The sequence below is a fragment of the Orcinus orca genome, chromosome 14 (assembly GCF_937001465.1).
Source record: "Orcinus orca chromosome 14, mOrcOrc1.1, whole genome shotgun sequence".
Classification (NCBI taxonomy): domain Eukaryota; kingdom Metazoa; phylum Chordata; class Mammalia; order Artiodactyla; family Delphinidae; genus Orcinus; species Orcinus orca.
The window spans coordinates 79213077-79229536 of NC_064572.1; the positions used below are offsets into that span (position 1 = coordinate 79213077).

General features: G+C 41.7%; 1 protein-coding gene across 3 annotated transcripts in view; it reads left to right on the forward strand.

Moving 5' to 3' along the window:
* The first annotated feature begins 3129 nt into the window (after positions 1-3129).
* The window catches only part of INPP5F (inositol polyphosphate-5-phosphatase F), a 92726-nt gene continuing 79395 nt past the window's right edge, over positions 3130-16460 (forward strand). For 2 of the 3 annotated variants that reach the window (XM_004265768.4, XM_049697467.1), the window contains exon 1: positions 3130-3364. In XM_004265768.4, coding sequence (XP_004265816.1) covers positions 3268-3364 — 97 coding nt within the window. In that variant the 5' untranslated portion in view covers positions 3130-3267. Of the gene's footprint in view, positions 3365-3508; positions 3645-16460 lie in introns of those variants that run through there. The other variant, XM_049697466.1, reaches the window with a different exon arrangement.

Sequence of the window (16460 nt, forward strand, 5' to 3'; positions counted from 1 at the left end):
TTGTAACTTCATGAAGTTATGGGAGGAGGTATGGCAGTCAAATCCAGGAGGTATCGGCTGATGATTGGTCAAATGTGAAAATTTGGCTGGTGAGTATCTTGGGGTCTTAACCGCTCTGACTGCTGACTGAAGAAATCAGCAGCCTCCTGGCAGGCAGAACATGTATTTAAAAAAATATATCTCCTTTGGAAGATTTCTCATATACAAACAATACTGAAGAAAGTTCTCGTAGACAAACAACATACAAGACTGTAGACAAGTAGACGGGAGATGATGTTAAAAGTCAAATTTCACCACAGGACACTAGAATCTAATCATAACCCCCAAATCTCAGAAACAAATAATAAACATGACATTGAAGGCCAAATCGATAATCAGAGTTGAGTCTTTTACCATCCTTATTTGCCTGAGTTTAACTATGTGGACACATTTCCTCACATTCACTGATTTCAGGGCTGGAAGAACCGTTAGTGGTAATCTCTTTTAATAAATAAGGAAACTGACACTAAAAGAGATTAAGTGACTTGACTAAGATCAGATAGAACAGGCTAGAACCTAACTTCCTAGTGGATATACTTAAACTAGTATAAATATATGATACATGTAAAACATATATAATACACATGATGGTCATTCATGTTTAAAAAACAGAACAGCATCACATGAACTTTCTACCATAAACTGGGTGGCACCATTCAAGGGCAGGAGGGCCTTGAATTAGGAAGCTGGAAGAGAGTGATGAAGGTTGGCAGATAGCCACAGGCCAAGGATGGGGAGGCCAGCCAGGGAGTAGAGAAGCTGCAGTGTCAGGAGCACCTGGCAGGTAAAGAGTATTTGAGGTTCAGGAAGTCCTTAGCAGGAACAAGACAAGACACCTGTGGCAGGAGACTGAGGATGTGATATCTGCTAGGGACACAGTATTTACTCTTTTCACTCATTCTGCTTGGCCAGGCCGGGCTCTAGCATGCATTCAGAGTGAGAGGGAGAGAGCACTGTGCATCTGGGTCAGATAGATTCCAGGAACATCTTCAGGTTTTCTCTCTCCTCAGGGCTCTGCTTGTTAACTCTGGATTTACAGGTCATCACCCGCATACACTGGTCTGAGTTAATGACTGACTGGTGTTTTCTACTAAGCTGCTGTCAGGCAGATTTTTCCATTTAATTTCATTTAAAACAGTGGTGCTTAATCCTGGCTGCATATCAGAATACTCTGGGGAGCTTAGAAAAAAAAATACTGTTGCCAGAGCCCATCTCAATTAAATTCTGCTTTAATTGGCCTGAGGTCCTAGTATTGGTATGTTTGAAAAACTCCCTAAGTGATTCCACTAGGTAGCTATGGTTGGAACCACTGATTTAAAACATCAGGGAAAGTTTCAATCAACTAAGCAATTGTTTCAAAAGTTACAATAGCATTATTTTCCTCACATCTGGCAATGTGATTCATTAAAAAATAAAGAAGTAATTTGCAGAACACCCTGTCTTCATAAGACTTTCTCATTATCTATTCATTTTTGCTAAGGAAAGTCAACCCATGGCTGAATTCAACAATAAATCCGAAACTGATGGCTCCACTGAATCTTCTTTCCACCATCTTATTGCCATTTTCTTCTTTGTCCAACTCACCTCATTTGCCATAGTAATTGCTCCTATTGACCTTTAGGTTGAGATGTCTGGACAGTCCAAAAGGCATAGTACTTATCACAGATTCCAGGACAGTTTGTCATCATGGGACTTCCTGTGCTATGGATATTCAACTGAGAAACCAGTGTGGGCTGGAATAATTAGTAATGTGGAACTCCTTCCTGCTTTTGGGCCCTCTCACTTTTATCTAGCAGAAGGTTAAAAGCATTGCCTTGCTTTTCTTCTACCTCGTTTTTGTTTGTTTTTTCCTTCTTCCTTTCTATAAGGCATTAGAAAAGGCAGGAGATAGGAGTAGAAAGATTCATTTACTCATAAAACTGGGAGTGTAATTAAAGGTCATTTAGTTCAACCGCCATCTGAGACCAAGAGACTTGCCCAAGATCACACATCTAGATCACCCCTGGCGTGGGGCCTGGAACTGAGGTCCTGACTCTCAAGCCCCATTCTGTTCAACATACCACCTGGCCTTTCAAGATAGCTCGAAGATACTTGGGAGGGCTTCCTCCTTCCACAAGAGGTTCTCCAGCCACCTTATCCTTGTCAAACTAGACCCCTTTTACTTCCTTGACATTTTATTGTCTTCTCACATGCGTCCTGCTTAATTCGGGACATGATAGCTTATGGACTTTGCTCTCTTCCTTCTCGTTATTTAGAGCCCCGTGCTGGTAATACTTGTTTAATTTCTATTGTTACATGCTTCTCGTTGATATGCATTTATTGAATGTTTGCTGTTGTCAAATGTTGCAAGGTTCTAAGAGGAAATTCCAAAACAGAAGACGCCCCAGCTCTGTGGAGAGCCTGGCTGGTGACAGACCCCTGCAACCAGCCCCTTAGGTCGCATTTCCCAGCTCTCCTAGTCTGGGTCTCTGCGGGCAGTACAGGCCCGGGGGAAGAGGGGGCGGGTTTCAGGCTGGATTTAGGGAGTCGGCCTGGCTTTTCTCAGGGCTGCTGAAAGTAACGAATAACCTGCTGGCATGGGAGGGGAGGCCCCAGAAGTGGGCTTCTGCTCCAAAGGCCGCAGGGAAGTAAGGAGGCCAGCCTGTCTCATCCAGGCCAGTGTTCTGCCCGCAATCCCCGGGGTTGGGAAAGCGGGCCCGCCAGGGGCGGGGCCTGGAAAGAGCGGGAGGAGGAGGAGGGGGCTTGGATGGGGAGAGAAGAGGGAGGAGGAAGAGCCTCGGGGGAGGAACCAGGCGGAGAAACCCAGGAAAAGCTGGAGAAGAAGGCGGCGGGAATGGGCAGGAAGAGGAACGGAAAGGAGAGAGAAGCGGGGAGGAGACGGGGAGGGGGTGGAGCCTGGGAGAAGTCAGGGGAGAAGCCGGGGAAGGGGTGGGGCAGGGGGAGGAGCCATGAAGGGGAGCGGGGGCGGGGCCGATCAAGGGGCGGAGCCGGGGGGTGAGGCCTCCCAAGGCCGCCGCCGCCGCCGCCGCCGCCGCCGCCGCAGCGCGTTCTCCTCCCGCGGGTCTGGCAGCCGGGGTGCTCCCTCAGCCGCCGCTCCCCGAAGCGCGGGCTCTGGCGGCCCCGGCCGACGAGGACGCCCCGCGCGAACCGCCGCCTCTGGGGTCGCGGGGCTGCGGAGCCGCTGGCGCGCCCGGGCCGCCGCCGCCTCCCTCAGCGTCCGGGGCCGGCATGGAGCTCTTCCAAGCCAAGGACCACTACATCCTGCAGCAGGACGAACGCGCGCTGTGGTGCAGCCGCCGCGACGGCAGCTTCCATCTGCGACCGGGTGAGGCTGGCGGCACGGGGTCGCCCTGGGCGGGCGGGGGGCGAGGAGGGGGCGCGGCCGGGGCCCCTCGGCCGGGGGCTGCGGATCTGGCGCCTCCTGCGGCCCTGGCGGGCGGGGCGGGGCGGGCTCGAGCGAGGGCGCGCGGTCTGTCATTATTTCCTGAGAGGAGGGAGCGCTGCCGTCGCCCCTGCCCCTCTGCGGGGGACAAAGGACTGGCGACCCTCGTCCCTCCGAGCGCGCTTCCGCGTCGCGATCTGCTCCGCTGCCCGGGAGAGGGGACGTGAGTCGAGCCGCCCGCAGTCGGGGTCGGGCCGGCGCCCACCAGAAAGTTCGCGCGAGGTGCGCCTGGCCTTAAAGGCCTCTTCCTCTCAGGAGTGGCCTCTGCCCGTCCTTCGGGACAAGTTCTGGGTTCGAATCCCGATCTCAGGCCAGAGGCGATCACGCCAGTTCAGTGGAACATCCTGCCGGAGCTTCAGTGCCTGTGGACATCTATGTGTTTCTGGTGGTCCTTTATCATTAAAGGCGTGACTTCATTCTGGTTACCTCTAGGCACTCGATTTACAGCGCCTTTTTTTTTTTTTAATTTTAGTATTACAGTTAAACTGTATCGTAATGTTCAACTTTTAATATTTTTGTGTGACTCAGTATTGTGAGATACACTCTTGTGGGTCCATGTTTGGGTGTCATGTAAGCTGTCATGAGATGTCTAAGTCTACAACGATTAGTCTGCATTAGGAAAACTAGGTCACAGTGGTGAGTTAAACAGGGCAGTCGCTGCCCTCAGAGAGCTGACAGTCCGGGGGGGGCTGTTTCCCTTGAGGGGGCCCCGGAGCACCTCCCCCTTTGAGGTTGCCAGTCCTTTTTCCTAATCACTGCAGATCTTTCATTTTAGGAGAAGTAAGAGAACAGAGTTCTTGAAAGAAATAGCCAGAGCATTTCAAGTTTACTTGTAATTCTTGTATGTAATCTAGACAAAAGAATTTACGTGGTATGAATTGGAAAGTATGAAAAGCACAAACGAACTTTTCATATACATCACAGCAGTTACCATTTATAGGAGGTTTCCAAGGATCTGGTCCCTTAATATATTATTCCCAGTCCTCACAACAACCTTACAAAGCAGGTGGTGAGGTGATATCCTCTTTCTCAGGTGAGGAGACAGGTGTGAAAGTTTGAGTAACTTGACTGAGGTCACAGAGAGTAGAATTGGCCCCCAGAACACTTTCTGGCCCGTCCCACTGCTTGCCTAGGAAGGCCTGCTCGTTGATTTGCTAGAGCAGTGAAGGAGAACTTATTTTTTTTTTCTAGGTTTTGGATGTATTTTCTTGCTATTACATTTTATTTCCTCTATTCAGAATGGAAGAGAAACTACTGCACCCAGATAAGGTTCTTTGATAATCTTGAGACAGGAGGTGTTGTAGATAGGCTAATTTTGGCCAGTCTCCAGTCATTCTCTTCTCCCTGTTTTTCCTGATTTGATCATTTGCCTGGTCTTCCTCCCCTCACCCCACCCACAATGTTTGGATAAGCCTTCAAGTGCAGACTGAAGAAAAGTAGATTGCAAAATTCCCCAGGCTGTCAAAGAGCCGGCTCTTTGGATTCTTAAGAGCTTAAAATTAACTATGGCAGCTGGATAGAACTTGACATCACCTCTAACTCATTGGACAGAACACTTTTCTGTACTTCATTTCCTCAGCTATAAAATGAGGGTTGGACTTTTTGGTCCTTGTGCATAATGAAATGTTTTTGAAACAGTGCCAATTTAAGTCTTTGTTCAGTGTACCTCTTTGAGGACAAGAATTGATGTGTTTCATGAAAAACACTCAGGAAATCTCTAGGTCACCTGTGTATTGGGACAGTGAATTGAAGCATATGTAGATAGAGGTGGATGTGGTTGTCTCCATTTCTAGGGCTACTCTCTCCTTTCTCTTAGCCTCTAAGATTGACAGAGATGAACCAAGCTGGTGGAATTACATGGAAGGAGACAGGAGTCCTCTGAATAGATGGCTTTAAATGAATTATGTGTCATTCTGTTTGGTTTGTGTTCATTTCTCGTACACAGGAACCTGTCCAGTCCTAACAGCTTTAGGGATAAGTTGCTCCCCTCAAGAGAAGTAAGTCAACTCTTCTAGGGTGCTGGCTAGTAGCTTACCTTTCAGTGGAAGGATACTTAAACCCAATCATCTGAGCTGAAGCTCAGATGATCATGCTACAGGCTTAAGCCTTTAAGGAATATTCACAGGGAAACCTGGGCCTAGATTTTGGATTAAGCCATGTGGTTTGAATTACTGTTTATATATCCAAAGTCCATATCAGAAGGCAAATTAACTTTTTTCTGAATAAAATGGTTGTAGCCTTTGCAATTAAGTTTATCACACTTCTTAGGATACAGCCTACCACAGACTAAAGCAGACCAAAAATATAGAGGAAGGAAGAGGCCATTATCTTTCAGAACAGCCTGTTTTTGATCTTCAGGTGTTCAAGTACATATAGCCAATGAATAAAGAATCTCACACACCTGACTTTACCAAATAGTTTATCCTATCCAATACTCAAGAGCCTTTCTAAAGAATGCCTATGGAATAATGGCATTTAATTGTTAAATGTTTTCCAGGTCTTTTTCTGTAGACTTATTTAAAATTCTCCATTTTATTGGATCATCTCCCTCTGCTTTTACAGCCAGTTTTGCTATTGTTTGTAATGAAAGCATTTAAAATCTTTCATAGTTTCTTACTGGTTATTCAACTGAATAAATTACTGGCCAAGTCCTTTTCTTTCTAAAGGGCAGTATCATAAGACCAAAAAAGCCCGTGAGCCTTGTGATTTTTATGTTTGTGGCAACTTGAAAGAGGACTTTTCTTCTAGTGGCATCAGAAGGATCAGTATTGATATTTAAGTCTAAAGTGACCACTTCCTTGGTCTGGAATGTTTGTTACTGTCAGTCTCTTTTCCTGCCTAGTTTATTTTGTAAGACCCAGTTCAGATGCCACCCCTACTCTGTGCTCACCATAGGCTGCATTCCTGGGGCAGAATTATTGGTCACCTTTTTGTGTTTCCAGGTGCTTTAGACACTTGGTACACACGTTAGTTATAGCCCTGACTGTATCATATAATAATGGTTTGCTTCCTTCTTCCCCAGTGGACAGAGCATTCCTCAAGGCAAGGACCACGTTCTACTCATCTTGGTATCTGTGAGCTTTAGAGTGCTTAGGAGACAGAAGGCATTTTTGGTTGAGTTGAGCCAAATTAAATTTAAGTCCAGGTTTCTCTCAGTACTATCATTGCCACAAATATGGGATGTTGTGTTATGCTTATTACTCATTTTAGGCCCTGTTTTAAATGTCTTCTAATTTAGGTGGAAAATCTCTGTCCAGCTGGATAAGGAAATAAATGTGAGGAAAGGTGCATTTCCACTTATGTTGTTTTTCTATCTGATTTAACGTCATTTAAAAAAAAATATTTGTGATGGTATTCCGTATTTTCTTTAACACTGTTTAAATTTTTTCTTCTAAGTAGTTGAGTATTTTTTCTGGTTTTCCATTTTTTTAAGGTTAGTGAGTGTCTGTATTCATACTTAGAACTGCTTTTTTGGTGGCTGCTAATATCTCTTGCAGGGTAATGACCAGCAGAGGAAAATATTTAGACTGTTTGATTTTCAACCAGGGAAAATGATAAAGCACTGTGTAAACATTCAGTAATCTCTTGAGCGTGGAGTTTCACTATCTGAGAATAAGGGCTGTAATTTAAAGACTTAAAAAGCAATATAATATAGTCCACTGTTGAGCAAGGGTGATATGGTCTTATCTCTTTAATCTTAAAACTGCTTCCACTTGTCCTTGTAGCTTTGTCTGATAGGACAGTGTTATATAATTTACTGCTGCGTATTGCTTCATTCTATTCTGAGACTGACCACGAAAAGATGGTAGAGCATCTGTCATACACATAACATTCATAAGCATGTAAACTATTTAGAGAGAGATGAAACACTGAATGATACATACCAGTGAACAGTTTTTGGAGGGGGATGCTAGTTATCAGAATGTACAGAAACATAAAAATGCATTCCTGTTTTACTTAGTTATTTTTTGATAATGAAATTATTTTTAATATGTCATATGAAAACTTTTTTGAATGAGAAATTAATTACAGAATTGAAATCTAAATAGAACTTTTATCTGTTTTGTGGAATCATATTTTATGCAACTATATCCAGTTTAGACTTTTGTGTTATTTGGTATTTACTTTGAAAAAATTTTTTAACTTTACCTTTTTTAGAAAATCATGTTTGCTAAAAATTCACCGCTTACCATGACAAAATGTAATAGGGCATTTTAATTTATAAATTAGTTATTAAATATATTGTAAAAATCTTTTTAACCATTTTTGTTGCTGTTGAATAACCAGTTTTTTTCCTCTAGTGTCTTTAGTTTTCAGTTTCTTTAAAATGGCTTACCACTTTTATACCTTGAACACTTCTTACCCCATATTTTATATTTCTAACAGGCTAGCAGTTGGATTGAACAGATCTGTAAACTTATTTTGTGAACATTTATTGTTATGCATGCAAGATACAAAACACATCTTTCCAAAAAATTTCCCCCTTTCTTTGGCTTAAAAAAAAAGATAGTCTTTGTAGGGTGAATGATGACAATTTTTGGAATCAGGGTTTACAGCTAGAGGGAAGTTTTTGTGCATATTGTCTGCTTTGTGAACTGAGATTAGTAGTAGCTAATAACAACCGCTTTTATTTACTAAGCATTTTTCTGAACCAGACACTGTTCTAAGCCCTTTATGTATACTGTTTCATGTCATCCCCACAATAAAACTTAGGCGGAGGGGTTTTATTATTATTTTACAGGCACAGAGAAGTAATTTGTCCAAGTTCAAAGAATAAGAGGGAGAGCCAGACTTCTAACCCCATATTGACTCCAAAGCCAAGTTTTTCTCAATATTGACAAAAATGTTTTATAAACCTTTCTACCTTCTTGACCACAAAGTTGTAGGATTTATATTTTTATGGGTAACATCTGAAATGTATTTAGCTGTCATAGTCATTATAGTGTAGCCTATGTAGAGAATAAAATAGCCTCTGAAATGTCAAAGTATGCACGTTGAGGAAGGATCTATGTAGAATGAAAAGGCTGATGATGGGACTATTGGTTTGTTCTTTGACCTTTCACCTGTCCTCACTCTTTTCTTGCAAAATTAGTTATATAGTTACAGGGAATATCGTTATATAATAGGTTGACTCGTTTTTCCAGTTACGGTCAGTTTGTAAGGTTTCTCTTCTTAAGTTTTTAGAACATTTGCAGGTTGTGGAGGGAATATATAGAGGGAAGATCTTGGAGCAGAAACACTGATATGTACTGGATGGGAACTATTTCAGCCAGTGATGAGCAACCTGAAGCCTTCTCAGTCTAACTTTGCAAGAGTTCCAGATCCAGTTCCAGATCCAGTTTCACAGACATCCTTTCAGAGCACATAAAGCAGAGAGGGAATGGAGGAGAAAAAGTCTTCACGGCAACCACTTCCGAAGAGGGGAGGGACTTTGTAGCATTGCTGATTCCTAGATGCTTGTGTTCTGGCCATGCCAGCAGAGGCCAGGACTTGCCAAAGGCTGGCTTCAGAGGAGAGGCAGTATCCAGGCCTTTAGGACAGAGCATGCAGGTGCCAGAAACAAAGGTGCCCTGACAGCTTGGTCTTTTCGGAACATGGCTACTTTGGTGCTGCTCCAGGATGCCCAGCAGCACGGCTTCCCCTTATCCCACCTGCCCAGCCTAACTCAGCCCAAGCAGGGAGAAGGAGATGTAGATTCATTACTATATCCCTAGCACCTGGCCCACTGCAGGTCTTCTGTAAAAATTGTATTGAATGAATTGAAATAATTCTAGTTTCTGGTTGACTCTGTGTACCTTGAGCAGCAAAGAGGTTGTTGGGAGGATTAAATGAAGAACATAAGAACAGAAGACTAAAACGCTGCATCTCTTACCAACTTTAAAAAATGTGCTAATTTCTCATTGTCGTTTTATTCAGGAAACGGGGGAATCTAACTTTTAATTCTGTGGGATTCAATAAATCTTTTTTTAATGAAAATAAATGAGGCCCAAAGACATTTTTATTTTTCTCTAACTGGCCCTATGCCAACAAAAAAAAGATTGTTGGCTGATTTTGGTTCTTATGATTTATGACAGAATTAGCTGATGTATTTGCAGATAGATACTAGACTATCGGAAAATCGAACTAATTTGGCTATAGTATTGATTCAGTGCATTCTCAGAGCCATAGTCTGACCTTGATGTGGTTTTATGGGGATTTAAATGTGTTAGATCTTTATAAGCTGCATTACTATCTCTCTGTAAACCTTTTTGTAAACTGTTCTATTCCTGTTCAAATATGTTTTAAAATATAAACTTTTAAAATCTAGTCTTGCAAACACAAACCTGAGAAGTAACAGCAATCTCATAGAACCTGTAACAAATTACTCATTAGCTGGGCTAAGTTATAATCATGTGTGTCAGACGACCATAAACGAGCTGAGAAGAATATTTGAACTAGAGTATGTTTACCAAAATAGAGAAATAATACATTACTTTATTATCAGTAGCTGTTGATAATACATTAAGTAATATTTAAGTAGTATTTAAAAAGTGAGGGTGAGCACTGCACATTTAGCATCATAGTACTATCAGAACACATACTGGTAGTATCTTAATTAAATCCCATGCTCTGTTAAGATGACTCATTTTCTGGTTGCTGTGAGACCCTTAAAGGAACTGCTCTCATTCACAAAAAAGCATCCACTCCTGCCAACTTTTTGGTAAGACTGTTGAGGGAAGTACAGGTTGATTTTAGGTCAGTGTTCCCTGTTGTTTTTTTCTTTTTAAGTTACCTCATTTTAATTGCAGATTCTTTCACATTTAACCTTGAATTTCTTTAACTTCATAGTGGGATATTTAAAAATACATTTAAAGTACATTAATTTTTCTTTATGAAAATTTATGAATATTATTCTTTGAAACCTCTTTTTACTTGTACTAAACTTCAAATTCCAGTTTCTGCAATGGTCAACATATATAATTTGAAATAGTCCTAACATGTAACTGAAATGTTGGGACATTTTAAACATGCCACAGTGCTCTTAATTTTAGTAGTTTGCGTGTATAATATTAATGATGCTTCATGGTGTCATTATACATTGCTTTTATGCCAGATATAAACACTTTTCTCCCTATTTCCAGCATAATAACCCTCCCCTCCCCCAGGGAACAGTTGTGGTGGGTAGACCAAAGAGTTTGGCAGAGTTTCTAGTTTGCTAGTCTCCCTCTGGGCAGTTGTTCTTCTTGACTTCCAGGATTCACCTCTAGTAGCTATTGCATTTATCCCCCTTTGCACCTTTCAAATACTCACTTTTCTCAAAGAAGCAGCCCTCCGCCCTGACAACTAATTTAGTATTCTATTCCTTTCTCCTTCCAAATTATATTAAGTCTGAAATTCTGTGAAGTCATTTATTTATTATTTCAACAAACATTTATTGAAGATCTGTCTGCGAGGCATTGTGCCAAGGTAAAAAGATGGATAAAATACTGTCTCTACCCTATAGCCCAGGTAGTGGTCCAACAAGGGAAAGGCATACAGAGGATTCTAGAGTGACAGATACTGTGATAGAGCTTGAGTTCTGTGGGAGATTTGAGCTGGGTCTTGAAGTTCAAAGTCTCTGTTTTTTTCCAAGGTAGTGAAAATCTGTTTTTCTTCCTCATAAAGAAATGGGAAGAAAGGTGTTCTTTTATTTGATTCTCTGAAGTTCCTTCTAGCTGTAAATTGTCTGTGATTGTTTCTGTCTTATTTAAGAGTGGAAAGTCCTGGAAGAAACTGGCCGTGTGACTAGTGGACTTTAATGGGTATATATATATTTTTGCCTTGCCTTGCCAGAAATAACTTTGTATGCACAGTGCCCTGGTTCTAATTAAGTACTCAAAAAAAAAAAAAAAAGAAAAAGAAAAAAGTTTATGAGAATGAATAGTGCCTAACTGGCCAGACTGAAATAGTACAGGTTCTCCCCTGTACCTCCCACCCCACAGGACACTCTGCTGTGGCCCTTGTTTGATCTAGAAGCAGTTCTACATTTGAGGGCAATTAAAATGGCAGATCCTAGACCTGATGGTGTGTTTGAAGGTAGAGCTTTTTGTTGGTAAGGACCTATGGTATCAGAATGACTATACAGACGATCCTAGATGGAAGAGAGTAAGTTTTGAACAGAGTTTTCAGGAAAAGCTAGGAAATTATTTAAACGCCAGCAGAGACAAAGGTTGCATCTATTTTATGTTCGAAGTGCTAATTTTATGCATCTCAGTTACCGGCTCTAAAATGAGTTAAGGAAAATACCAACTGTTAGCTCACCTGTGCTCTTATTTAGCTTTCAGAATCCTATTTCTTTCTCTTGTCTTTTTCTAAAGATTTATTTATTTATTTTGGCTGCCGTTGGATCTTTTTTTTAAAATTAATTAATTTATGGCTGCATTGGGTCTTCGTTGCTGTGCGGGCTTTCTCTAGTTGTGTTGAGCGGGGGCTACTCTTCGTTGCGGTGCGCGGGCCACTCATTGCAGTGGATTCTCTTGTTGCGGAGCACAGGCTCTAGGCACGTGGCTTCACTACTTGTGGCTGGCGGGCTCTAGAGTACAGGCCCGGCAGTTGTGGCGCAAGGGCTCAGTTGCTCCGTGGCATGTGGGATCTTCCTGGACCAGGGATCAAACCCGTGTCCCCTGTGTTGGCAGGCAGATTCTTAACCATTGAGCCACAAGGGAAGTCCCTGCGTTGGGTCTTTGTTGCTGCGCATGGGCTTTCTCTAGTTGTGGTGAGCGGGGGCTACTCTGTTGCTGTGCACGGGCTTCTCATTGCCGTGGCTTCTCTTGTTGCGAGCACGGGCTCTAGGCACACGGCCTCAGTAGTGTGGCTCACAGGCTCTAGAGTGCAGGCTCAGTAGTTGTGGCACACGGGCTTAGTTGCTCCGCGGCATGTGGGGTCTTCCCCGACCAGGGATTGAACCCATGTCCCCTGCATTGGCAGGCGGATTCTTAACCGTTGCGTCAACAGGGAAGTCCTATCACAGGATATTGAATATAGTTCCCTGTGCTATACAGTAGGACCTTGTTGTTTATCCATCTTATGTATATTAGTTTGCATCTGCTAATCGCACACTCCCAATCCTTCCTTCTCCCCAACCCGCTCTCCCTTGGCAACCACAAGTCTGTTCTCTATGTCTGTCTGTTTCTGTTTCATAGATATGTTCATTTGTGTTGTATTTTAGATTCCATATATGTGATATCATAGGGTATTTGTCTTTTTCTTTCTGACTTACTTCACTTAGTATAATAATCTCTAAGTCCATTCATATTGCTGCAAATGACTTTATTTCATTCTTTTATGGCTGAGTAATCTGTTATGTATATATATGCCACATCTTCTTTATACATTCATCTGTCAGTGGACATTCAGGTTGTTTCCATGTCTTGGCTATTGTAAATAGTGCTGCTATGAACATAGGGGTGTATGTATCCTTTTGAATTATAGTTTTGTCTGGGTATATGCCCAGGAGTGGATTGCTAGCTCATATGGCAACTCTATTTTTAGTTTTCTGAGGAACCTCCATACTGTTTTCCATAATGGCTGCACCAATCTACATTCCTATCAACAGGGTAGGAGGGTTCCCTTTTTTCCACACCCTCTCCAACATCTGTTATTTGTAGACTTTTTAATGATGGCCATTCTGACCAGTGTGAGGTGGTACCTCATTGTAGTTTTGATTTGCATTTCTCTCATAATTAGTGATGTTGAGCATCTTTTCATGTTCCTATTGGCCATCTGTATGTCTTCTTTGGAGATATGTCTATTTAGGTCTTCTGCCCAAAAAACAATTTCTAATATCCTTCATGCTGCACTGTAATTAGATCCCAGTTTTTTTTTTTTTTTTTGCGGTACACTGACCTCTCACTGTTGTGGCCTCTCCCGTTGCGGAGCACAGGCTCCGGACGCGCAGGCTCAGCGGCCATGGCTCACGGGCCTAGCTGCTCTGCGGCATGTGGGATCTTCCCGGACCGGGGCACGAACCCGTGGCCCCTGCATCGGCAGGCGGACTCTCAACCACTGCGCCACCAGGGAAGCCAGATCCCAGTTTTAATAGAAAAGTCTAGAAATTCTTAGGATCCCTTTCCTAGGTAGTATATCTCATCTTTTAACTAGTCTTAGGGTTTTTTGGTGGTTGTTTTTTTTTGCCCTTAGGGTTATTTTTTTAAACGTATTTTTTAATAGTAGCTTACACCAACTTTTTGCTTATTCACTATATATTATGAGCTCTTTATTCAGTTTATGGTTCTTAATTACATGAAAGAGTTTCAAGCTGTCCACGGCACAGGCATCATCTTTGAATCACTCAGGTAGGATAAAACTAAAGCTACTAATGCAGGTTCCAACTAGTAACCTATAATCACTTCGGCCTGTAATTCTCAACCTGGGTGTACGTTAGAATCACCTGGGGGAGATTTACAAAATACCTGTGCCTGGGTCCCACCGTAACCCAACAGTCAGACTCTCGAGGATGGGGCCCAGGCATCAGTATTTGTACAGCTCCCAGATGGTGATATTGAGCAGCCGGGATCCAGGACCGTTGAGCTGGAGTTCACACTGGGAAAGCAGCAGCTGCTAGAACTTCTAAAGTGGATTAACTCTTTAGCTTGCTGAATGCTGGAAAATAATTACTATTAGAGAGTTCAGAGAAACATGTATCAAATTTTGCATTTATAAGATGGCATCTGAATCAAATTATTCCTTAACCTTTTTTTCTGGCCTAATTAAATTTTGAGAATTTAAGTATGGATGAGCTAACCATTGGAACTTTTAGTTCCTCATTGTAGAACCCTTTTCCTCATCTGTTTGACTTTGGTGTTGGTAATTGTCTTTTCAGAGCAATAATGTCCTTTTGTCTTTAGCAGGAAATGAAACTTGGGTCTGATTATGTATGCATACACTAGCACCTTTTTTTTTTTTTTTGACACAAGTGAAACTGCCTGTAAACTTCAGCAGCTGTGCAAAACCCAGGCTTGTTCTTGGGCTGAGGGAGCGCCATCACTCTGGGCTCTTGGAATGAGTGAGTCATGCTCTCTGCAGGCACACAGTACTTAATCACTTGTTTTCTGTGTACCAGGAAGAAGAGGGCATATGAAAATAGAAGCCATGTCCTGCCAAATGGATCTGAAATAAGAGTGGAAATGTTGACCTAATGGGTCAAACAATTGAGCTTATGACAAACTACTTATGTCTTTGGGTGTATGTTACTTTAATGGTTTCACTAATTAAAATTTGGCATTATTTCTAAAATACTATGCTTTTGTAATTTGTAAGCAGCTCTACTCTTTACTAGATAACCTTAATAATCCTAAATTTTAAAACCTATTTGCAAACTTCAAATGTTTCTCTTTTGAAATTGTGTGCCACATTGGAATATACCTTTCGAAGGAAGGATTAGAAAGCAATATGTTTGTTGGAGCAGATCAATTACATGGCTCTTCTTTGTGGAAGGAAGGGACAAGCCCACTGGCCGTTTTCCCTGCCATTCCAATGCCTTCTGCCTCCGGAGTAGGCATTAATAATGGTGACAGAGTGTCCATTACTAAGCATAGTTGCTACATATGCCAAGACCAGTATGGTTCAAACATGTCCTCTATACAAACACTCTGCTAATGCTTTTATTTATTTTTATCTCCTTAATGAAGAGTAACAGATTAAAAAATACACACACACATATTTTGAAGTGTCTGTTGTGTGCCAGGAACTGTACCAGGCATAAAGTCGTAGCGGCTCAAAAAGACACACTCAGCCTCCATTCTTGTGCCCGTTATATATAGCCTATTTCAGGCCTTCCTCCACTGGCTTCTCGCTATATTGGTGTGAGAAGCTGTGGACACCTGCTAGAGATTTTAAGATAATTTAAAGTTTCCCAGAATTTTTAGTTAAGTCTTTCATTGTGAGAAATCACATGCTCATCGTTTATGATTTGGTTCAGTAACTATTGAATGAGTCCCTGTTGTGTGTCAGACACTGTGCTAGGCTGCAGGCATACAGTGGTAAACAAAATAGGCCTAGAATTAAATAAACCGATAGAAGAGTCGAGACTTAATAGTCTGTCTTTTAATTGGTAAGTTGAAACTTTACGTTTATTTATAATTATTAATATATTATGAGTTATTTTCACCTTTTATTCATGTTTTCCATTTATTGTGCTTTTCTCAGTTTTTTTGTTCTATCACCTTTTACTGTGTTCCGTAGGATGGTAGGAATTTTATTTTTACTTTAAAATTTTTTTAATTTTCTGGATGGTGTGAATTTTTATCAGATGTCTTTCTGTTGCTGATTAAAAGCTACCCATTCTGTTTTTTGTTCTTCTATGGTTTCTCAAAACTTAGGACCCTAGTACTTATTTTCATGTATATAACTAAAGTCTACTGATGTCTGTGTCTTTTTCCCAAGTATATTTTAACCTTCATTTAGACTCTACTGCTTCTAAATTTCCCCTCTCCAGTGTAGGGGACTTTAGGGGAGGGGAGGAAGCTGGCAGTTATGCTTGATTTGCCATTTGGACCTGAATTGGGTTGCTAGGACTGTTTCTGCGTGCCTAATTTTGAGCTGCATCAAGAGCCCTGTATCTGTTTCACATTCTAAAGAAACAGAATTTTGGGGGCATATCTAAGCATTGAGATATTTTCATAAAACATTTATTATTCTCAGAAGGCTTTTAGGGATTATGGCCTTAAGATTTAATGTAAAAAACAATCGAAGTTGGGTTTTTCCTTTTTTATCCTTTCCTTTTTAAATAAAAAGCCGTATGTAGACCCTTGAAATAAAAATCTGTAGAGAGATTTAGTGAGTGCTAGGAACCTGGAATTTTAAATGCATATACATTTCCCAACTTGAGGTAAAAGTTATTGAACATTTATGTGCCAGGCATTGTGCTGGGTACTTTCACATAATTCTTCCATTTAATCCTCATAAAAATCCTGTAAGGGGCTTCCCTGGTGGCGCAGTGGTTGAGAGTCCGCCTGCCGAT